The sequence below is a fragment of the Chiloscyllium plagiosum genome, chromosome 12 (assembly GCF_004010195.1).
Source record: "Chiloscyllium plagiosum isolate BGI_BamShark_2017 chromosome 12, ASM401019v2, whole genome shotgun sequence".
NCBI classification, from domain to species: Eukaryota; Metazoa; Chordata; class Chondrichthyes; order Orectolobiformes; family Hemiscylliidae; genus Chiloscyllium; species Chiloscyllium plagiosum.
Window position 1 is genome coordinate 25425237 of NC_057721.1, and position 24479 is coordinate 25449715.

Here is a 24479-nt window from a genome sequence, read left to right on the forward strand (position 1 = left end):
GACCCAACCTCTACTCCCGGCACCTTCCCTTGCGCCCGCAGGAGGTGCAACACTTGCGCCCATACCTCCCCCCTCACTTCTCTCCAAGGCCCCAAAGGAAACTTCCATATCCGCCACAGATTCACCTGCACCTCCACCCACATCATCTACTGCATCCGCTGCAGCCGGTGTGGCCTCCTCTATATTGGGGAGACAGGCCGCCTACTTGCGGAGCGATTCAGAGAGCACCTCTGGGCCACCCGGACGAACCAACCCCACCAACCTGTGGCACAGCATTTCAACTCCCCCTCCCACTCCACCGAGGATATGCAGGTCATTGGACTCATCCACCGCCAAACCACAACAACGCGACGGTCGGAGGAGGAGCGTCTTATCTTCCGACTGGGAGCCCTCCAACCACAGGGGATGAACTTGGACTTCACCAGTTTCTTCATTCCCCCCTCCCCCCACCTTGTCTCCGCCGGGTCCCTCCCGCCCGGCACCGCCTTCCTGTCCTGCAGTCTTCTTCTTGTCCTCTCCGCCTCCATCCTACTCCGACCTATCACCCTCACCTTGACCTCTTTCCACCTATCACATTTCCAACTCCCCTCCTCCAAGTCCCTCCTCCCTACCTTTTATCTTCTCCTGCTGAACACTCTCTGCTCATTCCTGAAGAAGGGCCTGTGCCCGAAACGTCGAATCTCCTGTTCCCTGGATGCTGCCTGACCTGCTGTGCTGTTCCAGCAATAAAGTTTCAACTGGAGATAATGTTGGTCAATGGATTAAAAACTGTGCTCTGGTGATGAAGTCGAGTGTCAGGGATTGGAGTTTCAGGTCAATGGTTGTATTGAGTGTGGGGCCGGGTGCCGGGTGTCAATACGTTGGGGACACAGTTTAATAGTTACTGAACAATTACAGTAGGTTTTTAAATTTTCTCACGTTTCTTGGGGGTGATTATTAAGTTTAAATGGATTGAAACTTTGAATTCTCCAACTTTTAAGAGCTTTGTCAGAAGGTTCCAGACACAGGGGAATTGTCCACTGGATGTTTCAGTTTCCAAGGTAATTTCCTGGAGTCAGCTGCATCAGGATGGTCCCACTGCGAAATGCTGAATATTTGACCATGTCAATGTCTTTGTGTGTTTTACCACAATCTTGCTCAGTATTCACCATAACCATTATAAAATTAATTCTTACCACTGCCATCATTTTCTGTATTTTCCCAGCCTCGTGATTTTTCAACAGCTAGCTTCCACTTAGCAAAACGTTGGTTACTTTCTGAAGATTTAAAAATTATGCTCATTAGGTAATCTAAATATTATTTTTAAATGATTATTTGTAGACCTTAGATCATAGGACAAGCCAAATAGAGAACAGCCAGAGAATTTCTAGAAACATGACACTCATGCACGGATTCCATCAACAAGCACATAAAACTAGACCCAATATACCGGCCAGTACAAAGAACAACTGGAAGTAGTAGGAACTGAACCAAATACATTCCAGAAGACATAATACATCAGCATTTCACAGGAGGCTCTAAAGCACTGACGATGTTACCTAGACAGAGAACAAAACATCTGCAAATCAACTTCCCAGTTTGGCGAACATACTCAAAACTATGATAGACACTTTTATTAGTATTCCCAAAACAATTATGGAATGAAGTGATCATTTTTTGACTAGTTGACCTCTATCCAGCTCAGTAAAAATACCTTAAACAAATTGACCTTTTAAGTTCTGGGTGGTAATCAATGATCATCACCTATCAATATGTCCCCCTAGAATTACTGAAAACCACCAAATGAAGACATTGTCATTATGTTGCAACTTTCTGTGGATTTTACTACAAAATTAAACAAAATCAATACCAATCACGTGAATTAATGGGAAATAGTACTTCAAAATAAATTTAACTTTAAATAATTGATATAACAAAAATACATTTACCCATGCATTCCCCTTCAGCACATGTAGCATTATGTAACCAAAAAGTTTCAAACATACATTGTTCTTTACTCATACGGGTAGATTGGGTGTTCTATTAGACAACAGCTTTCACATTCAAGATCATGGGGGTACCATCATTATTAACATGGTACAGAACACAAATCTTTTCTCCAAATTGTTACAACAGACCTGAGGGTGTAGTTTTCCAGTTTCTTTTCCACCAACCGACAAATACCCCATTTTGACCACTTCTGAAAAAAACATCCAGCTCTTTAACATCTTCAAGATATTCACTCAGCTTTCCAGGTATTGAACCTTTTTAGCCATACAGAAAAACTGACCTCTGTCTGAGAGTGACTTGCTTCCTATCCTCAAGAATTTTCTGTCTATATCCTTGCTTTTGTCCTCTAACTCCTCTGTTTGTAGTTCTTTGTGCCTGGCTACATTTACTTCCTGTGAGCTCTGGTTACATGGACCAGCATTTCTTCTTCTTAAAGAAAATCACAATTGATCCCTTCGCAATTGTGAAATTTCTTCAGTGCTTCTCAAAGATGTTACATATTTTCTTGATCATATACTTTGCATTTCCTTGGAAAAAGAGAGCTTTACTCTGATAAGGATTCTCTTATGACTGTGTTTGAAATAGGTTCTTAACATTGAAATAGGTTCTTAACATTATTCCTGATGAAGGGTTTATGCCTGAAACACCAACTCTCCTGCTCCTTGGAAGCTACCTGACCTGCTGTGCTTTTCCAACGTCACCCTTTTCGATTTTTAACATTATTAACAGAGCATACAACATTATGATATTTTACACAGACAATAGATGTGTATCGTATTTACAAAACAAGTTTAATCACAAATATATAAAGTTATTTCAAAATTTAACAAAACTTAATCTGTTTCTCTGACTTTAAGACATCGTTGCTGGCTTTTATTCTTTAAGCTTTTGACAAGGGAACTGCAGTCACATTCGGTAGGAATTAATACCCTTCCTCATCGTGAACTGGTGGTTAAGAAGGTAATTCATTAGAGAGAAGTAAGGATGCTACCTCCTTCCCACACCATCCCAATTTAGTCCATGATGGGAATACCCAAGGTCACTATTCCCACTTTACTGCTAATTAATATCAACTTAAGAGCTTTACTGGTTTTAACCCAGTGGCTGGCAAGAATAACAAATATTCAAATTAAGAAAAATGGTAGATCTTTAGCACCTTAAGTTTGTTCCACCATTAAATAAGGTCATGGCTGATCTGACTGAGGTTGCAACTCTATTTTCCTTTGACTCTATATTTTAATCAGAGTCTGTTTGTTTGCCCTCTCTCATTCAAAGACAATATGTGCTTGACTGAGGGAACAGGCATTCAGATGGGAGCAACCACTGAGAACCAAACCTTGTCCTGTCCCTGCTACTGTACCAATCAGCTCTTCCACCATAGCTCACCCAGAGTGAAACCCGTCTATCTTCATTCATCTTTGGCTTTTGACAATTCATGATCTTATTTCTTAGTTGGCTGTCTCTCCCTAGTGCTACCATTGTTCAATAGAATATCTAGCCTCTAATGGCTGGCAGCTCTTGATAGCTGGCACATGACGTGGCAGGCCTCTCCTAAATGGAGTGACATGGGGCTGCCATAGGATCTCCAGCTGCCAAGTGAGATTGCTCTCCAGCCATTAAATATTTTGGACAATGCCAACATGCACATTTTTTAGTGTGATGGCTGTACCAACAAACTCCGCCAAATAAGTCTTTAGTATTTGATTAGCAGATTGTGCCAGAGTTTTAATTCTTCATATTGTCATTAAAAATCTGCTTTAGATTGTGTATAGACTTGACCCTTGTGATGGAAACAAATGTATTGGATGAACTTTTTTTAATGGTTAATTTTGCAAAGTACAACATCGCTGAATGAAAGAAGCCATTTACTTTCTGGGTGTTGTTGGTTTTGAATTGGAATTCAAGAAAAAATTCCATGTCACACTGCTTTTTACCCTCTGTTACAGCAGTTTCCTTTAAAGGTTCAGAGTAAATTGTCTTCAGGAATTTCACTTTTTGAAGCAGGCCGTGAAATACTTATACAGTCACACAGATGTACAGCACAGAAACAAACCCTTTGGTCCAACTCATTATGCCTACCAGATATCCCAACCTAATATAGTCTTATTTGCCAGCACTTGGCCCATTTCCCTCTAAACCTTTCCCATTCATACAGCCATCTAGATGCCTTTTAAATGTTGCAATTGTACCAGCCTCCACCACTTTCTCTGGCAGCTCATTCCATACACATACCACCTTTTGAATGAAAAAGTTGCCCCTTTTATATCTTTCCCCTCTCACCTAAAACCTATGTCCTCTAGTTCTGGACTCCTCGACCCCAGGGAAAGAACTTTGTCTATTTACCCTATCCATGTGCCTCATGATTTTATAAACCTCTATAAGGTCACCCTCAGCTTCCAATGCTCCAGGGAAAACAGCCCCAGCTTATTCAGCCTCTCCCTATAGCTCAAATCCTCCAACCCTGGCAACACCCTTGTAAATCTATTCTGACGCTTTCAAGTTTCACAACATCTTTCCGATGGGAAGGAAACCAGAATTGATGCAATATTCTAAAAGTGGTCTAACAAATGTCCTGTACAGCTGCAACATGACGTCCCAACTCCTGTACTCAATACTCTGAACAATAAAGGAAAGTCTACCAAACGCCTTCTTCACTATCTTATTTACCTGTGACTCTACTTTCAAGGAACTATGAATCTGCACTCCATGGTCTCTTTGTTCAGCAACACACCCTAGGATGTTACCATTAAGTGTATAGGTCCTACTCTGATTTGCTTTTCCAAAATGCAGCAGCTCACATTTATCTAAATTAAACTCTATCTGCCACTCCTCAGCGCATTGGCCCATCTGATCAAGATTGCATTGGAATCTGAGGTAACGTTCTTTGCTGTCCAATTTTGGTGTCATCTGCAAACTTACTAATTATATGTCCTACGTTCACATCCAAATCTTTTATATAAATGATGAAAAGTAGTGGACCCAGCACCGATCCTGTGGCACTCCAGTCTGAAAATTAACCCTCTATCACCCTTTGTTTTCTATCTTCGAGCCAGTTCTGTATCAAAATAGTTAGTTTTCCTTGTATTCCATGAAATCTAACCTTGGTAACTAGTTTCCCACAGGCAACTTTGTTGAATGCCTTACTGAAGTCCATATAGATCATGTCCACTGCTCTGCCCTCATAAGTCCTTTGTTACTTCTTCAAAAAGCTCAATCAAGTTTGTGAGACATGATTTCCCATGCATAAAACCATGCTGACTATCTCTAATCAGTCCTTGCCTTTTTCCAAATATGTGTAAATCCTGTCCGTAAGGATCCTCTCCAACAACTTGCCCACTACCGACATCAGGCTCACTGGTCTACAGTTCTCTGACTTGTCCTTACCATCTTTTTTAAATAGAGGTATCACATTAGCCAACCTCCAGGCTTTCAGCATCTCACCTGTGTCTATCAATGATACAAATATCTCAGCAACGGGCCCAGCAATAGCTTCCCTAGTTTCCCCACAGAGTACTTGATTTGATTTTGAACTTTTGATCTCCATCTTCTTCCAAAAATGCATTTTTAATGTTTCAGACTTGAAAAATCCAAATATCTCAGTTGTTCTTCACAACAATTGAATTTACCTCAACTTGTATAAATTCAGGATCATTCTTAACTTTGAAATCTTCTTCATGATTAAACTTTTTAGGTTTCTTTATCAAGAGACACATTTAATATGATTGCCTTTTATGCAAGCAATTCATTTTTCTGTCAAGTAAAATCTGTTTTAACTACTTTAAAAACTCCATTAAGAAAAAGGTTTTGACACTTCTTTTTATCTGATTCACAATTTTATCAATTTATTATTTAGCCTAATTCCTTTCTAGGAATTTCATTTTGAAGTTTTCATATTTAGCTCCACAGCCCCTTCTTTGCAGCTGTACAGTATCAGCACTGAACACAGTTGTTCCACTCTCCCTCAAAGCATGTTTTTCCTTGTTTTTCATCATTAATGTTTACTGCCGGTATTGCTAACTTTTCATTCCCTTGTTCACACCTTTTCTTTGAATTTTTAATTTAGTCTTCTTTCCTTCATTTCTAACTACCATGAGGTTTTCCTGTTTAATTTTATGCTCCAATATCATTTTTTAAATTAAATGACTGAGTTTCTGACTGTGGATACACTACATCTTTAATTAAAACATCAAGTAGTATGCTTATGAAAAAAAAACAAAAATTGGTTAATCAGGTTAGCTAGTTTTTCCAGTAACTTTTCAGTTTCACCACCCTTCACAAGCTTTCCTGAAACTACTGGAGAGAGAACAGCAAAGTGGTAATGTCAGTAATCCAATAACCAGTCAAATAGTGGTAATATCAAGTAATCCAGAGGCTCAAGCTAATCTCTGGGGTCAGGGTTTCAAATCCCACAATGGCAAATGGTTCAATTTAAATTCAATTAACAATTATGCAGTTTTAAAGTTAGACTAACAAGGGTTACCAATGCCAGCTATTCCTGACTGTTGTAAAAATCTATTTGGTGGACCATTGTTGCTATTTCTTGTCTTTACCTGGTCTTCCAAACCACTTAAGGTTAGCAGTGTGAATTGGAACAATGCACTATACCTCACTGAGAAGACAATCATTACCTAAATTTGCCTGTTCTTTCACCTGGGAGGCAGAAATGAGAAACAAACACAGGACTCCTTGCTGAATATGGGCTTGAGAGGTCTGAAGGAGCATGGGGTCAAATGCTCTGTACCACTGACCTCAACCAACTAATAAGGACCCCAACTGGGAAATCCTTACCTCCATACTCTTTCTTTCAGGGAAAAAGGATTGCTTTATCCACTCTCATGGTGCTCCTTACACCTGTCCATAACCCTTGAACAGATTGGCACAAAGAAGCCAAGATGAGACTATGTGGCTGAGTAGGTCCTGGTATTTTTCGATGTAGGGTGGGAGATTCTACTGCAAACTTCATCAATTCAGGTATGATATTCAGAATTTTCATACTTATGATATCGGCACAGGCCAGGAAGCTGATGTTAGTCAGGGTGAAAAGTTTATAGAATTCTACTTATCTACAATTTAGAGTTAATATTGCAAGAAACAAAAACTTTTCTTTCTCTTTTTACTTGGCTTAATCTTTTAGTTAAGTATAAATTAACTTCAGATATGGCAAATAAGCTCAAGTCCAGTGTATTGCTTTTGTGAAAGGTTTTATGCGCTCTTGGCAGTCTGGATGACCATATTTGCAGGAAATACCATCAGTTTGAACAGCTTTAGTGCTGAGCATCAGAATTTGAATGTCAAGGGTAGGCACAGTGATGCATTGAAGAGGCTGGGAGTCAAATGGATAGCACGTTTAAGATGGGGACACTCTATTGTTTAAGGAAGTGAAATCAGAGAAAGAATGGGTGATCACCAGATAAAAAGAAAGGAGGCAAGGTAAAGTTCCAGAGTCCATCTCCCTCAATAATACATTTGTTGGAAAATGGTCATGGTTTCTCTGAGGACTGAAGCGAGAGGCAAGGTACACAAGTCAAAGGTGGGGAGAAACAGAGAAACAGCAATAATAGTAGAGGTGACTCAGTGTAAGGGGTATAATGTAGCTATTTGTTGCATTCTTGGAGCTAGGGTCAAGGATGTCACTGAAAGCTGCATGGCATTCTAAAGGGGGATGGCAACCAGTCAGAGATCATGGTAAACCTTCGTACAATGACGTAAAGAAAAAAACAGGGATGGTGATCTGCAACAAGAATTCACTGAGTTAGCTAGTATAGGAATAGGCAGATAGACCAGTGAGAGTTATACAAAAATAAAGTAGCGAGAACAAGTTCCCACAAAAGCAAAGGGTGGGAACCAACAGATCCAGTGAACCCTGATTATTGAGGAATAAACATGAATGGATAATTAAAAAAAAGGCAGCTTATGGCAGACACAAAGAACTAAAAAAAGAATGTGGGCTTGAGATGCATAAAAAGTGCAAGCAGGAGACCTACTTAAAAAAGAAATTAGGAGAGTGAAGAACAGGTACACAAAAAAAAACACTAATGGGTAAAATAAAGTAAAATACAGAAGGTCATTTATAAATATATTTAGTGCAAGAGAATAATCAAGGAAAGAATAGGACCATTAAGGTCTAAACTGGCAAGTTGTATATGAAGCCAGAAGATGGTTTGAATGAGTACTTTGCATCAGTATTTATAATCAAGAACAATGGTGCAGGTATAGAAATCAGGGAGGTGGACTGTGAAAAATTTCAAAAAATTAGCATTGAAAGGGAAAAGATATTAGCTGTTTTAGCAGACTTAAAACTGGAGAAACTTCCAGGCCCTGATGAAATGTATCCCAGGCTATTGCGGTAAGCAAGGAAGGAGATTTCAGGGGACCTAATGTTAATTTTCAAATCTTCTATGACCATAAGAAAAGTGCCAGATAACTGGAAGAGAGATGAAGTGACACCATTATTCAAGGATAGTCATAAGAGAACTGCAGGCCAGTGAGTCTAACATCAATGGCAGGGAAAGTTTTAGAAAAATGTTTTTGAGAGACAGAATTAATATCCACTTGGAAATTGTTTCTTGGACTTTAAGATTTTATAAAAATTTAGGTGTTGGTGGAATACTATTTTAATTTTACTTTACCATGGTACTAAACTCTTAAATATTATTTGTCTTCTTTCATTGTTCAAGTAAATGCATCCTGCACAAGTCAGTAAGAATAAGTCTGAGAAACTGACCATCAGGTATTATATATTCTAAAAAGGTCTTTATTATTAACAGTTTCTTGTTTTTTCTTTTGGTATGCCAGCTAAGGAATACAATGGCCCAAATATTTCAATGGATAGATAGACATGGGAGCAGTGCAAAATTAATTGCCTGTTGGGACCTTTTGGAATTCCAGTAGCAGGAGACTCCATGGGTAATGCCCAGAAAATTAAGATTCTGCTTAGCAATTTCCCTGTATCTATAATGCTGCAAAGAAAACCATTTGAAATGGGAGAATTCAGAGGGTTTTGATTCCATTAAGTTACTAGTTACCAGGAAGATAATAAAATAGCAAGTCTAACTCTTGGGTAAACATCAAGTTGAATCCCCAATTTACCACACTTCCCCAAACTACACCTTGCCCATCCTCTTACATCTCCCAGGCCCCAGCAGCATCCAACCTCATCCCACACCAATGAAACACCAACCCCCTGGAGCTGACCACCAATCCACAACATCAACCTCAACTCCTTCCCACCACTTCAGAACAACAGAGACCCACTCACTTACTGATACTGTCATCTCACCTTTGGCCAGTTTGAAAACCTGCTGTTCACCTCAACATGCCCTAACCACTTCTCCCCACCTGGTACCAATTCGCACCCCAGCTGCCAAGAAAACCTTAAAGCACAACTATCCACACACCTGAAATAGAGTCATAGAGATGTACAGCATGGAAACAGACCCTTCAGTCCAACCCATCCACGCCAACCAGATATCACAACCTGTCAGCACCCGGCCCATATTCCTCCAAACCCTTCCTATTCATATACCCTTCCTATTCATTTACCCATCCAAATGCCTTTTAAATGTCGCAATTGAACCAGTCTCCACCACTTCCTCTGGCTGCTCATTCCATTCACGTACCATCCTCTGTGTGAAAAAGTTGCCCCTTCAGTCTGTTTTATATCTTTCCCCTCTCACCCTAAACCTATGCCCTCTAGTTCTGGACACCCCAACCCCAGGGGAAAGACTGTGTCTATTTATCCTATCTACGCCCCTCATAATTTTGTAAACTTCTATAAGATCACTCCTCAACCTCCGATGCTCCAGGGAAAACAGCCCCAGCCTGTTCAGCCTCTTCGAGGAGAAAGTGAGGTCTGCAGATGCTGGAGATCAGTGCTGAAAATGTGTTGCTGGAACAGCGCAGCAGGTCAGGCAGCATCCAGGGAACAGGAGAATCGACGTTTCGGGCATAAGCCCTTCTGCCTGACCTGCTGCGCTGTTCCAGCAACACATTTTCTGTTCAGCCTCTCCCTATAGCTCAAATCCTCCAACCCTGGCAACATCCTTGTAAATCTTTTCTGAATCGTTTCAAGTTTCACAACATCTTTCCGATAGGAAGGAGACTAGAATTGCACACAATATTCCACTAGTGGCCTAACCAATGTCCTGTACAGCTGCAACATGTCCTCCCAACTCCTGTACTCAATACTCTGACCAAGAAAATAAAGCATACCAAACACCTTCTTCACTATCCTATCTACCTGCAACTCCTCTTTCAAGGAGCTATGACCCTGCACTCCAAGGTCTCTTTGTTCAGCAACACTCCCTAGGACTTAACATTAAGTGTATAAGTCCTGCTAAGATTTGCTTTCCCAAAATGCAGCACCTCACATTTATCGGAATTAAACTCCATCTGCCACTTCTCAGCCCATTTGCCCATCTGGTCCGGATCCTGTTGTAATCTGAGGTAACCCTCTTCGCTGTCCACTACACCTCCAATTTTGGTGTTATCTGAAAACTTACTAACTGTACCTCTTATGCACGCATCCAAATCATTTATGTTAATGACAAAAAGTAGATTGCCCAGCACCAATTCTTGTGGCACTCCACTGGTCACACGCCTCCAGTTTGAAGAACAACCCTCCACCACCACTCTCTGTCTTCTACCTTTGAGCCAGTTCTGTATCCAAATGGCTAGTTCTCCCTGTATTCCATGAGATCTAACCTTGCTAACCAGTCTCCCATAGGGAACCTTGTCGAACGCTTTACTGAAGTCCATATAGATCACATCCACTGCTCTGCCCTCATCAATCCTTTATGCGTTTCAAGATATCCAGCACTTCCTCCTATGTAATATGGACATTTTGCAAGGTGTCACCATCTATTTCCCTACAGTCCATATCTTCCATATCCTTTTCCACAATAAATACTGACGCAAAATACTCGTTTACTATCTACCCCATTTTCTGCAGCTCCACGCAAAGGCCGCCTTGCTGATCTTTGAGGGGCCCTATTCTCTCCCTAGTTACGCTTTTGTCCTTAATGTATTTGTAAAAGCCCTTTGGATTCTCCTTAATTCTGTTTGCCAAAGCTATCTCCTGTCCCCTTTTTGGCCTCCTGATTTCCCTCTTAAATATACTCCTACTGCCTTTATACTCTTCTAAGGATTCACTCGATATATCCTGTCTATACCTTATATATGCTTCCTTCTTTTTCTTAACCAAACCCTCAATTTCTTTAGTCATCCAGCATTCCCTATACCTACCAACCTTCCCTTTCACCCTAACAGAAATATACTTTCTCTGGATTCTCATTCCTGAAGGCTTCCCATTTTCCAGCTGACCCTTTACCTGCGAACATCTGTGCCCAATCAGCTTTTGAATGTTCTTGCCTAATACCATCAAAATTAGCCTCTCTCCAATTTAGAGCTTCAACTTTTAGATCTGGTCTATCCTTTTCCATCACTATTTTAAATCTAATGGAATTATGGTCGCTGGCCCCAAAGTGCTCCCCCACTGACACCTTAGTCACCTGCTCTTCCTTATTTCCCAAGAGTAGGTCAAGTTTTGCACCTTCTCTAGTCAGAACATCCAAATACTGAATCAGAAAATTTTCTTGTACACACTTAATAAATTCCTCTCCATCTAACCCCTTAACACTATGGCAGTCCCAGTTGATGTTTGAAAAGTTAAAATCCCCTACCATAACCACCCGACTATTCTTACAGATAGCTGTGATCTCCTTACAAGTTTGTTTCTCAATTTCACTCTGAGTATTAGGGGGTCTATAATACAATCCCAATAAGGTGATCATCCCTTTCTTATTTCTCAGTTCCACCCAATAACTTCCCTGGATATATTTCCAGGAATATCCTCCCTCAGCACAGCTGTAATACTATCCCTTATCAAAAACGCCACTCTCCCTCCTCTCTTGCCTCCCTTTCTATCCTTCCTGTCGCATTTGTATCCTGGAGCATTAAGCTGCCAGTCCTGCCCATCCCTGAACCATGTTCCCGTAATTGCTATGATATCCCAGTCCCATATTCCTAACCATGCTCTGAGTTCATCTGCCTTCCCTGTTAGGCCCCTTGCATTGAAATAAATGCAGTTTATTAGTCCTACCCTGTCCCTGCCTGCCCTGACTGTTTGACTCTCTTCTGTTCTCAACTGTACTAGTATCAGATTGATCTCTTTCGTCACTGTCTCCCCATTCCCCCCATCTTACTAGTCTAAATCGTCCCAAGCAGCTCTAGGAAATCTCTCTGCCAGTTGGTCTCCTTCCAATTAAGGTGCAATCTGTCCTTGTTGTACAGGTCACTTCTACTCCAAAAGAGATTCCAATGATCCAAAAATGTGAACCTTCTCCCATACACCAGTTCATCAGCCACGCATTCATCTGTTCTATCCTCCTATTCCTGCCCTCACTAGCTCGTAGCACTGGGAGTATTCCAGACATTACTACTCTTGAGGACCTCCTTTTTAAATTCCTGCCTAACTCTCTGAAATCAGCCTTCAGAATCTCAACCTTTTCCTTTCCTATATCGTTTGTTCCAATGTGGACAATGACTTCTTCTGGTCCCTCTCCCCCTTGAGAACATTCTGCACCCCTCTGAGACATCCTTGATCCTGGCACCAGGGAAGCAACACACCATTCTGATTTTTCGCTGCTGGCCACAGAAACGTCTGTGTGTACCTTGGACCAGAGAATCCCCTAGAACTCAATTGATGACTTGGAATCTGACGTATCCCTCATTGCATTAGAGCCTGTCTCAATACCGAAAATTTGGCTGTTCGTGCTACGTTCCCCTAAGAATCCATCGCCCCCTACATTTTCCAAAACAGCATACTTATTTGAAATGGGTATAGCCACAGAACACACCTGCACTAGGCATCTACCTCTCATACCTTCCCTGGAGTTAACCCATCTATGTGACTGTATCTGAGACTTTCCCCCCTTCCTATAACTGCCATCCATCACATACTGTTGCTGCTGCATTTTCCTCATTGCTTCTAACTGTCTCTCCAACCGATCCATTCGATCTGTTAAGATTCGCAACCTACTATTTATTGCAAGTATACCCCGCAGAAACCCTTAAACTTTCTTTTAACTCCCACATCTGACAAGAAACACATATCACTCCACTAAAGGCCATTTTTGTTCCTTCACAATCTGAACATAACACCGTCTTATTCCTCTACTAAACACTGCCCCAGGTTAGATTAATAGTTACGGCTTATATTTTAAGTTTAATCAAGAGACATATCTCAAAAAACATATAATCAAGAAAAAACCCACTCTATTCACTATTGGAGAGTTTCTGTAGGCCACTTAAAACAATTAACTTATCTGATTCTGTGCTGTGAACTCACCCAAATAGTTCCTCCAAGATTAGTTGTGAATTTCACTGTTTGTTAATTTTCACAGACGCACTCTGATGTCCAGCGATACATGAATTCAAACAGTAAAGGCAGTAACTGTGCAGGTTCACTCTGGTGTCAGTTTCTTTCTCTCTCTCTCTTTCTCTCTCTCTCTCTCGCTCTCCTGCACTGACCTCACCATCTGCTTCCTTTCTCTGTTCTTCTCCCTTTTAAAACTGCTGTTGTTTTGATTTTTTTTTCTGAAGTTCCAAGACAATGCAACAGCATGTAAAACAGTAATTGCTGCTCCTGGAATTTGAGGAAAACACCTCCAACACCTAAGATCCTCAAAAAAAGGAGCAGCTGTTACAGACAGAAATTTTTCCCATCCTCCATCTTGGAAATCCCAAATCTTGCACCAATCTAAAGTCCCATTGGTCCTGACACCTAACTTCTCACATCTAGTCTGAAACCCCATGACTCAAAAAGCCTCCAGCCGCGCAGATGGCCTGGATACTACCTTCACTCATCTGTCCTGACAAGCTTTACCCCCAACCTTTGATATGCCCCCAACCCCCACCTCTGCCAGCCCTGACACATACCCACCCAAACTATCCTAAACACCCCATCCCTTATCTGCCACCATTACCCACCCTACTCTCACACTACTGCCACCCTAGCCCCACACTTAGCTTTACCCTTTCACAGCGGCTATCAAAGTTTCTGGATCTACTATTAGACATTAAAATCCGAGGACAGGGTACAGCAAACTTTTTATTAACCAACATCTATGGGACCAGGAGAGTGCTGACTGATCAAACATTGTGGTTGATCAAAAGATCCACATATTACCTAATAGAAATATAATGCAGGAGTATACACATCACTGTTATACTTTATTTACAGCATAAATCACTTAAATAATAATGCAACTTTGTCTTAAGTAAAACTTGGACCAGAAGACATAGGAGCAGAAATTAGACCATTCAATCATGGCTGATAAGTTTCTCAACCCCATTCTCCTGCTTTCTCTCCATAACCCTTGATCCCTTTGATACTCAAGACCTATCTATCTCATCTTAAATATACTCAATGACCTGGCTTCCACTGTCTTCTGTAGCAATGAATTCCATTGCTTCACCACTCTCTCGCTGAAGAAGTTTCTTCTTATCTCAGTTCTGAAAGGTCTTCCCTTCACACAAAGGTTGTGCCCTCAAGACCGAGTCCCTCCTACCAATGGAAACATCTACTCTGTCCAGGCCATTCAGCATTCTGTATGTTTCAATGAGATTCCCTCTCATCCTTCTAAACTCCGAGTATAGACCCAGAATTCTCAAACGTTCCTTACTGGTTAAAGCTTTTCATCGCTGGGACCATTCTTGTGAACCTCCTCTGAACACACTCTCGGGCAAGTGCATCCTTCCTGAGGTATGGGGCCAAAAACTGCGTATAATACTCCAAATGTGATCTGATAAAAACCTTAAAGAGACTCAGAAGTACATCCCCTGCTTTTATATTCAAGTTATCTCAAAATAAATGCCACCATTGCATTTGCTTTCATAACTACTGACTCAACCTGCAAGTTTACCTTGAGAGAATCCTTAGCTAGAACTTTTAAATCTCTCTGTACTTCAGACTTCTGAATTTTCTCACCATTTAGAAAATAGTCCATGCCTCTATTCTTCCTACCAAAGTGCATGACCACACACTTTCTCACATTGTACTCCATCTGCCACTTCTTTGCCCTCTCTCTTAACCTATCCAAGTCCTTCTGCAGCCTCCCAGCCTCCACAATGCTACTTGACCCTCTACCTATCTTTGTATCATCTGCAAACCTAGCCACAATGCCCTCAGTTCCTTCATCTAAATCATTAATGTATAAAGTGAAATGTTGTGGTCCCAACACTGAGCCTTGCGGAACACCACTTGTCACCGGATGCCATCCTGAGAAGGACCATTCTATTCCCACCCTCTGCTTTCTGCCAGACAGCTAAGCTTTTATCCATGGTAGCACCTTGCCTCTAACATCATGGTCCCTTATCTTACGTAATAGCCTCTTGTGTGGCCCCTTGTCCAAGGCCTTCTTGAAGTCCAGGTATATATTGGCTCTCCTTGGTCTAACCTGCTCATTAGTTCTTCAAAGAATTCTAGCAGATTTGTCAGGCATGACCTCTCCTTGCTGACTTTGTCCTATTTTACCATGCGCTTCCAAGTATTCAGAAATCTCATCCTTTACAATGGATTCCAGGATCTTACCCATGACTGAGGTTAGGCTCATTGGTCTGTAATTTCCTATCTTGTGTCTTACTCCCTTTTTAGGAAGTCTCACATTAGAAATTTTCCAGTCCTCCGGGACCCTCCCTGATTCAAGCGATTCCTGAAAGATCACCACAAATGCATTCAGCTATCTCCCTTAGAACTCTGGTCCAGGTAATTTATCCATCTTCAGGCCATTCTACTTGGTGATGGCCACCAGACGTAACTCTGCCCCCTCACTCTCTTGAATTCTTGGGATATTAGTCATGTCTTCCACTGTGAAGACTGATATGAAGTAATTATTCAGATCCTCAGCCATTTTCCAGTGACCCAATGTCCATTTTTGCCTTTCTTTTGCCCTTTATGTATCTAAAGAAACTCTTACAGTCTTCCTTTATATTACTGGCTAGCTTACCCTCATTTTTAATCTTCTCCTTCTTTATTTCTTTTTTTTTGTTTCTCTGTTGATCTTTGTAATGTTTTGATTTTCGCGCACTACGTGCTTTCTTTTACTTTTATGCTATCCTTGACTTCCCTCATTAGCCATGACTACCTCATTTTCCCTGTACCATGCTTCTTTTTCATTGGGATTTATCTCTGCTGTATCTCCTGAATTACTTCCAGAAACTCCTGCCATTGCTGTTCCACTGTCTTTCCTGCTAGGTTCCTCTCTCTGTCAATTCTACCCAGCTCCTCCTTTATGCCTCTGTAGTTGCTTTATTCAGCTGTAATACCATCTTCTCCCTCTCTAATTGCAGAGTAAATTCAATCATATTAAGATCACGTTCATAAGGGTTCCTTCATGTTAAACTTCCTTATCAAATCTGCCTTACTGCACAACACTAAACCCAGCTTGTAGGCTCCACAAGCTACTCCAAAATGCCATCTCATCGATATTCCACACATTCCTTTTCTTGCAATCCACTTTCCCAGTCCACCAGCATATAGAAATCCCTCATGATTACTGTAACTTTGCCTTTCTTACACATCTTTTCTATCTTCTAGTCCATCTTGCGTTCCAGCTCCTGTATACTGTTTGGAGGCCTGTACATAACTCCAACAATTTTTTTTTTTACCTTTTGCGGTTCCTCAATTCTACCCACACACATTCGACACCACCTGACCTACTTTGTTTCTTTCTATTGATTTAATTGCATTTCTTACTAAGAAGTCAACCCCACCCCTTCTGCCCATCTGCCTTTTTGATAGGATGTATATCCTTGAATATTCAGCTTCCAATCCTGATCTCCTTGCAGCCATGTCTCAGTGATGCCCACTATGTCATACTTGCCAATTTTGATCTGTGCTGCAAGCTCATTTACCAGCAGACAGCCTTCTCACTTGCATCCTTATTTGATTATTCAGACATTGTGAAGGTCATGATACTACAGTAAACTTCTGGTATTTGATGTACATAATCTTTGCCAGTTTATCCAGAGTGCTGGTTCAAAAAGTTGCATACATAGGTTAGACTTCCCCAGACTACCCTGCAATATCAGGGAACTGTGTTGATTTTCACTATGTTTCCTATTTCTGAAGGAGCTGGGATCAAATTTTCAGTTTGAAATGTAGATCTTAATTCTAACATAAAAAAAAGCGTGAACTGGCAATCCAACTGTGACTGTCAATCTTCAGAATATCCAGTCCACTACGTTGCTGGTTATATTTAAGGAACAATGATGGGATTATAACTCTCTCACTTTTTGTTAAATGAAAAACCAAAAAAAATTCAACACATTGAATTTTCTGACAAGTATTTCATAACAAATATTTTCTTACCAGCAGGTTCTATCTGAGGTTCAAATGTCTCCCATGCTACAGCTGAGAGATCATCAGGAGATAGACTCCACACGCCAACACCATCTGCAGCACCGGCTGCCATAGCAGCACCTAAAGCAGTTGTTTCTGCCATAGCTGGTTTTACTGAAACAAACAAAACATCAAATATGTTGCACTTGCTTTCTGTATGCTTAGATTATTACTACATTGTTTGTAAATGTAAGTGCAATCACAAAAGTTATCAGACTTTAGTACTATGTGCAGTATATTTCGCATATAGATATCACAAACACTCCTTGTCCAAACAAAAACAGAACCTGCAGTGGTTTTCAATGTATTTCAGTATGAATTTAGCACTGTTGGAGTCATGGACCCTCTATCACCACATTCATATGAAAAAGAAGATATCTGCTTGAAAAGAGGCAAATTATGTTAACTTTGCAACCCTTAAAAGGGAAACACCACAATATGCCAAGTTCTAACTATTAAGTATGAATTCTGTTTTCAAAATGGGTTAAACCATGTCAATTCCCATACATCCATTAACCCTGTGCTCAATCACTTCGTGGTTCCAGTCAAACATATACCCATCTTCTGATCAGCAGCCAATCAGGAGATCACTTTCCACTGTCACCCATTGAAAATTCTCATTCTCCTCCTTGAAACAGTGACAAAGCTTACCTTTTACCCACTCCATTTCAATGATCACCTTCCATACACATTCCCCAACAATACATATTACTTCCTTCACATCAAACAATGCTCTTATGCCCTCACCCCACTTGAAAATGCTGCCCCTTCCTGACAATGCTTCCACTAGTCCCCCCACGACGGTGAATCCCCTTCACGCCCTTGACAATGCTGCCCCTTTAACCTCTAAATAATGCTTCTCCTTCTTCCTGACAGTGTAGCCCCTTCCCCTCCAGGTGATTGAGATTTATCAGGGCTGGGAAGACTGCTGAGCGCTATATTGGAGAATAGGAAGGGTGGTGCTGTGTCAATAGGTGACTAAAAACTGTCAGGTTGAAGCTCTGGGTAGGTAGGCAAGTTCTTTCCTCAAATGATTCACTTTTAGAAAGGACAAAAGCGCTGTGATTTTATGCTTCTGGAGGAATATTATTCAGTACTTGAAATCAGATTTTTTTTAAGGTTTGGAATTGTGCACCCTTACCTACTGGTATACAAAGAATATCTGATTGGAGTTGCATCATTATTTTGTTAGTAGTCATTCCTCCATCCACCTGGAGACTGGTCTGATTGATTCCAGATTCTTTATTCATGGCCTCAAGAAGCTAAAAGAAGCACACACAATGACTAAGCAGTCACAAAAAGTAGTAATAAAAGCACAATTAAGTTAATATTTGTTTTTGTTGTCCTTTCAATGTACTCTTTGTTAACCTCATGCAATAAAAAATGTTATGAAATAAATGAAACTTCAACAGTATTAGTGTGCACATTATACATAATCTAAGATAAACTTGATTGGAAATGGTAATTTTTAAGATTAAATGGTCGCTCCCAATATTGAGTTTACAACAGAATGCAGTTTAGACAGCTAAGTGCTAATTTCACCATCCTCACTTCATTCAAGTATGGCTTCCATTGTTAACATGGAATGACTCCAATTACCTTGTAGTGTTTAAAATTTTAACACCATTTTAAGAACTGGTTTCATTACAAATGCCAGCAAAGTATGGAACTAATGCACAGGAGCTAAAACAGAGTGAGATTAAAAACTCAAAACATAGTAGCACTGGATCCAAACATGGGTAAAATACATATGGGGAGCAAATTGTAAAATATTTGGGATTAGATGGAATCCAGAGTGACAATAATTTTCAGAAACTTGGCTTCATTTCTTTGGGAGTTGGAGGTAAACTTTCCCTTTTTTTTCCAACTAAAAAGACCCAGTTATTTTTTGGAGTTCTGCCAGGATATTGTAGACTGAGGTGTCTTCAATCCAATTGAGATCAATTACAAATACTTTTACGTGGTGAACCATAGACACTTGCTGTCATTATACCCCTGCACACTCTCTTTGTTTCTTACAGACTTGACCTGTGTCAGAAAGTGATAGTGATACTTCTTTAAGAAAATGCTTTGCAAGCTGATTCTGTTATGATTTCCTATGGACTCTCCACTCTATTAAAGTCCATTAATATAAATTACACAGACTATGGATTCATGAATAAAGGCCAAATAGCTATTCTTTAAATTCTCAACTTCATTCTATCTCAAAACTAAATAGACAGCTTAAAACAGAACTTTACAAAACTCGACGTTCCTATGTTTTTCTGGGTTTGGATACTTCAGATTAACATTTGTCACCATCAGCACTGATGCTTTGGTCTTGGACTATAGGTGTGAATTCATTGCATTTTCTCTCCAATAAAATTACCTGCTTTCTCTCTTTACTCATTACTGCCTAAACTACCCGCTCATCTGGCAAAAGAATTCTGAACAGGATATACAATCCCTTCGTTCAATTTTCCCCTAAATGATAGTCCCAAAACATAAGTCTCACAAAAGGCTTTTCTCATCAGTGATGGAAGGACTCATCAGCAGAGCTATAAAACAGCAGTTAGCAAAAACCCCTCAATTACATTTAATGATTCTGACCAGGACAATTTTGTAAAATAAAGTTAAACTTCAATCCAGAGTACCCATTAGCTTACCTCACGGGTTTGAAAGGCAACAGCTTCTAGTGCAGCAAATGCAATATGATTTCTATTTGTATACTGGGTAATGCCACATATTATTCTACAGAAAAGAAAAAATAAGCTAAAGTAAATATGCAGATACTATTCGCATGGCATAAAACGTATCAATATTCTATTATTTAGAAGAAATTATTATTCAATAGATTTATTTATCAACATCTACCATTAATTATTAAGGAGTCTGTTCCCTATGTAAATCAACATACTTTGAGGTGGTGAACAATTTTCACCTCAATACCTAATCACTTTGTGTATTTACTAGATAGCTGCAATTGGGGTACAACAAACTATTTTAGCAACAGAACTAACTACTTGAAATTCTATGATGTATTTCAAAGCTGAAAATCTGTCTGTAATATTGGATAACAAGCAGGAGGAGAAGAGGATACCTGAGAATTTGTGCAAAGTTAGAAGATTAACGTGGTTAGCTAGGGCATACTGGGGATTAGTTTACCAAGTTTCAAGATTTTAATATTTTTACATTTTAATATTCTTACTGTTGAACAATTAGATTTTTTGACAGCATATGATTTAGCTAGTCACTTTACTATTAGTAATAGCATTACTGTACAACTCCAGTATAGTCAATTTGCTTATTCAAAAAAGAGATTTAAGAAATCACTGTTGATATTACATATTTTTATATTTAAAATAGTGAAATAAGTAGCTATTGTCTTTGGCTAACAAAATAAAAGTTATTAAACAGTGATTACAGATTTAAATCAGAATCAACAAAGCATGTAAATCTGATTTAAAATTATAGATTAGACATTTTTAAAAAGTGAGCACTTAATAGAGTATGCCAAAATAACATTCAAAATCATGTACAACTACAGGATCAGAATGTGAAATGTTGCGTACAATTGCACAACAGTATAGGTTCTACAGTACTGAGTACTGACCACAGAAACAGCCAGTGCTTTTCAGAGATCATGACATTGCATTTGCTATTATGTTAAGACTGCTACTGCATACTGAAACCAAATGAATTTACAATGTTTTATGACATTGGTGAAAAAATAAGTTCTTACCCTCTTGCAGTAGTATCCCAATATGGTGCGTATAACCCTGAGAATGCTGGCACAAAATAGCAACCATGGGAGGAACCCACAGAAGCAGCAAGTTTCTCTGTAAGAAATTGGATAAAATGTAGCAATAGTTCACGTTAAATAAAAGCAAAGATACAATTTTCAAATGAAAAATTGAAACAATTTGCTCAAGGTGAGGTTTAAAAATTACTGCCTGTTAAAAGTAATGCTTTGTGATCCTACAGTCCTGTGTATTTTCACACCTTTTATTTAGTGTAATAATATCCATACGAAAAATATGCTTCTCTCAAAAATTAGAATCAGCATTAAGCAGAGGCAAGCAATGTGTTCACAAAATTTTCAGTTGGCAGTCTTCCATTTCATAAGACAAAGGTTTGTGTTTAGAGGTCAACTCTGAAAAAAAAACATTGCTTGTTGTAGGTCAGGAGCCCCACTCCAGAAATTTGGATTTGAAATTGCATGAGCTGTAAACACTTGGCACTGATTTGTGTGCTCCTGCATATAACACAAAACCTCCAGAATGGTTTATTTAACTTATTAATTAAATTATTAAATTATCTATCAAAGAGAGAATAAATCACAAGATAATGATGGTAGTAAAGGAGGCAGCATATTAGTTATGGGTGACTTTAGTTTTCAAGTAGATTGGGAAAATCAAATAGGCAAAGATATCCATGTGGAAGAATTCATAGAGTGTCTTCAGGATAGTTCCTAGAACAATGTGTTATTGATCCATACAGGGATCAGGCTATTTTGGCTGTGGTAATGTAGATGGTAATATTCTAATAAACTATTTCAGAGCAAATGATTCCCCAAAAGATCAGTAACCAAAGAATAGAGGATATAGAAATTTAACATTCAGTTTAAGAGGGAGAAATTTGGGTGGGAAACAAGAGTGTTAAATAAGAGTAATTCCATTGATAAAAGCAAATTTGGCTGGATTAGTCTGGGAAAACAAGATTAGCAGAAAAGACAGTTGAGGAACAATTGTAGATACTTGAGAAAAGTATCTACTCAAAGTAAAGATAGATCACAACAGAAAGGAGGAAAGATTCTATAGAAAGGGGATAGACCGATCATAGTTAACCATGGAAGTTAAGGGTAGGATCAAATTGAAAGAAAATAAAAACAACGGACAATGTAGCAAAGATTAGTGGTAAACCAGAAGATGGGCAATGTTTGCAATACTATCAAAAGGTTGCCAAACCATAATAAAGGGGGAGTAAAAAGGGAGAAACTAAACAATGAAAGCTAACTAGCAAGTCATAAAAAATGGACAGATACAGCATCTAAGGGGGAAAAGAGACCAACATGAACAGAAGCCCCTGAGAGAATGAGGCTGGGAATTTGAAATGGGAGTTAAGAAATAATACTTTGTATCAGCTAGCACAATAGAAGATACTGATAACATTCCAAAAATACTAAATAATCAAGGGGCAAAGGAAGGTATGAGAGAAAATAAGTACAATAATTACTTCTGGAGAAAAAAGTGCTAACAAAACTAATGGGGCTAAAGACTGATAAGTCCCTTGGATCTAATGAGATGCATCCAAAGGAAATAACTACAGACAGAGTGAACATATTGGTAGCAATCTTCCAGGAATCCTTAGGTTCTGAAAATATTGTGGGGTAGCATGGTGGCTCAGTGATTAGCACTGCTGCCTCACAGTGCCAGGGTTTGATTCCAGCCTTGGGCGACTGTCTATGTGGAGTTTGCACATTCTCCTCATGTCTGCGTGGGTTTCCTCTGGGTGCTCCTGTTTATTCCCAAAATCCAAAGATGTGCACATTAGGTGAATTGGCATGATAAACTGCCCGTAGTGTTCACAAATATGTAGGTTGGGTGCATCAGTCAGGGGTTAAATATCAGGGAATGGGTCTGTGTGGGTTACTCTTTGAAGGATTGGTGTGGACACTTTGGGCCGAAGAGCCCGTTCCCACACTGTAGGCATTCTAATTCTAATTCTGATTGCAAAACTGATCATTTAACACGTTTACTTAAAAAGGGAAGGAGGCAAAAACAGTATCCGAGAGACCAGATAGCTTAACAACTGTAATTGGGAAAATGCTAGAATCTATTATGGGGGGGGGGTATTGGTAAATCATTTGGGAATGTTGAATGTGATCAAGCACAGTCAGCATGGCTTTTCAGGGAGAATTAATGCCTGACAAATTTATGATAATTCATTGAAGAGATAAGAAAAAGATAAATAAAGGGGAGCAGTGGATGTAATACATTTAGTTTTTCAGAAGATATTTGAGAAGATACCACACATTAGGCGACTTAAGATAAAAGCCCATTCTGTTGGAGATAGTATATTAGCATTGATAAATTGGCTAACTATTAGAAGATAAAAATAAGGGGGCATTTTCAGGCTGGCAACCTGTAATAATGGATTGCCACAGGGATTTGTGCTGGGATCACATATAGGACAACTAAGAACAGGCAATAAATTCTGGACCAGCTAGCCACATCCATGGCCCATGAGTAAATAAAAAATAAAAACTGACTTTGGATGTTGGAAGCGAATGTACTATGATCAAGCTTTTGGATGACATAAAAATAGATGGGAAGACAAGTAGTTCAGGATGACATAAAGAGCCTACGGGGGATACAGCCAAGTTATTTGCTCAGATATTTGTATCATCAATAGTCACAGGTGAGGTGCCAGAAGACTGGAGCCTGGCTAACGTGGTACTATTATTTAAGAAAGGTGGTAAGGACAAGACAGGGAAACTATAGACCGCTGAGCCTGAATTGATAACTGAATTATTAGCTAATAAACCATAAATAGACAATTTATCAGGTATTCTTTTGAAACATACTCAGTTGGGGGAGAAGGAAGCAAGAGGTAAAACAGTAATCTAATAGAGACCTTTATAATTATGGATTTTAGACAATCTGGATGCAGGCAGAATGTTTTCACTTTTAGTGAAGACCATAATTATATAGCATCATTAAAAGATAGTCATCAAGAAATCCAATCGGAAATTCAGAAGAAACATGTTCCCCAAAAGGTGCGAATGCAGAACTCATTATCACAGGAAAGTGGTTAAAGTAAGGTAAAGCTATACAAGGCAGTGAGGGATAAGGATATGGAGGATTATGAGGAAAAACTGGAGACTCAATTACAGCATAAATGTTGGTTTGGACTGGTTGGACAGAACTGCCCTTTTTTGTGCTGTTTATCCCACATAAATACATGGTCCGGAATCTTTCCCATTTCCACACCCCAGCACATAATGGAGTCTTCCTTATGTTTTCCAAACTCACATTTCAGCTTTAATTCTCTTCCTGATCACTTATCTTCTCTGCATCTTTTCATGGGGAATTGCTGGCATGATATTGCT

The 24479-nt window shown here is 39.6% G+C and overlaps 1 protein-coding gene across 2 annotated transcripts in view; it reads right to left on the reverse strand.

The window, feature by feature from the left end:
* The window catches only part of gk (glycerol kinase), a 111578-nt gene that overhangs the window by 7811 nt on the left and 79288 nt on the right, over window positions 1–24479 (reverse strand). For both annotated transcript variants that reach the window (XM_043700744.1, XM_043700743.1), the window contains exons 14-18: window positions 21111–21207; window positions 20035–20119; window positions 18531–18651; window positions 17360–17503; window positions 1176–1256 (exon numbers count right to left, since the gene is read on the reverse strand). In XM_043700744.1, the coding sequence (XP_043556679.1) occupies window positions 1176–1256; window positions 17360–17503; window positions 18531–18651; window positions 20035–20119; window positions 21111–21207 (528 nt within the window). The remainder of the gene's footprint in view (window positions 1–1175; window positions 1257–17359; window positions 17504–18530; window positions 18652–20034; window positions 20120–21110; window positions 21208–24479) is intronic.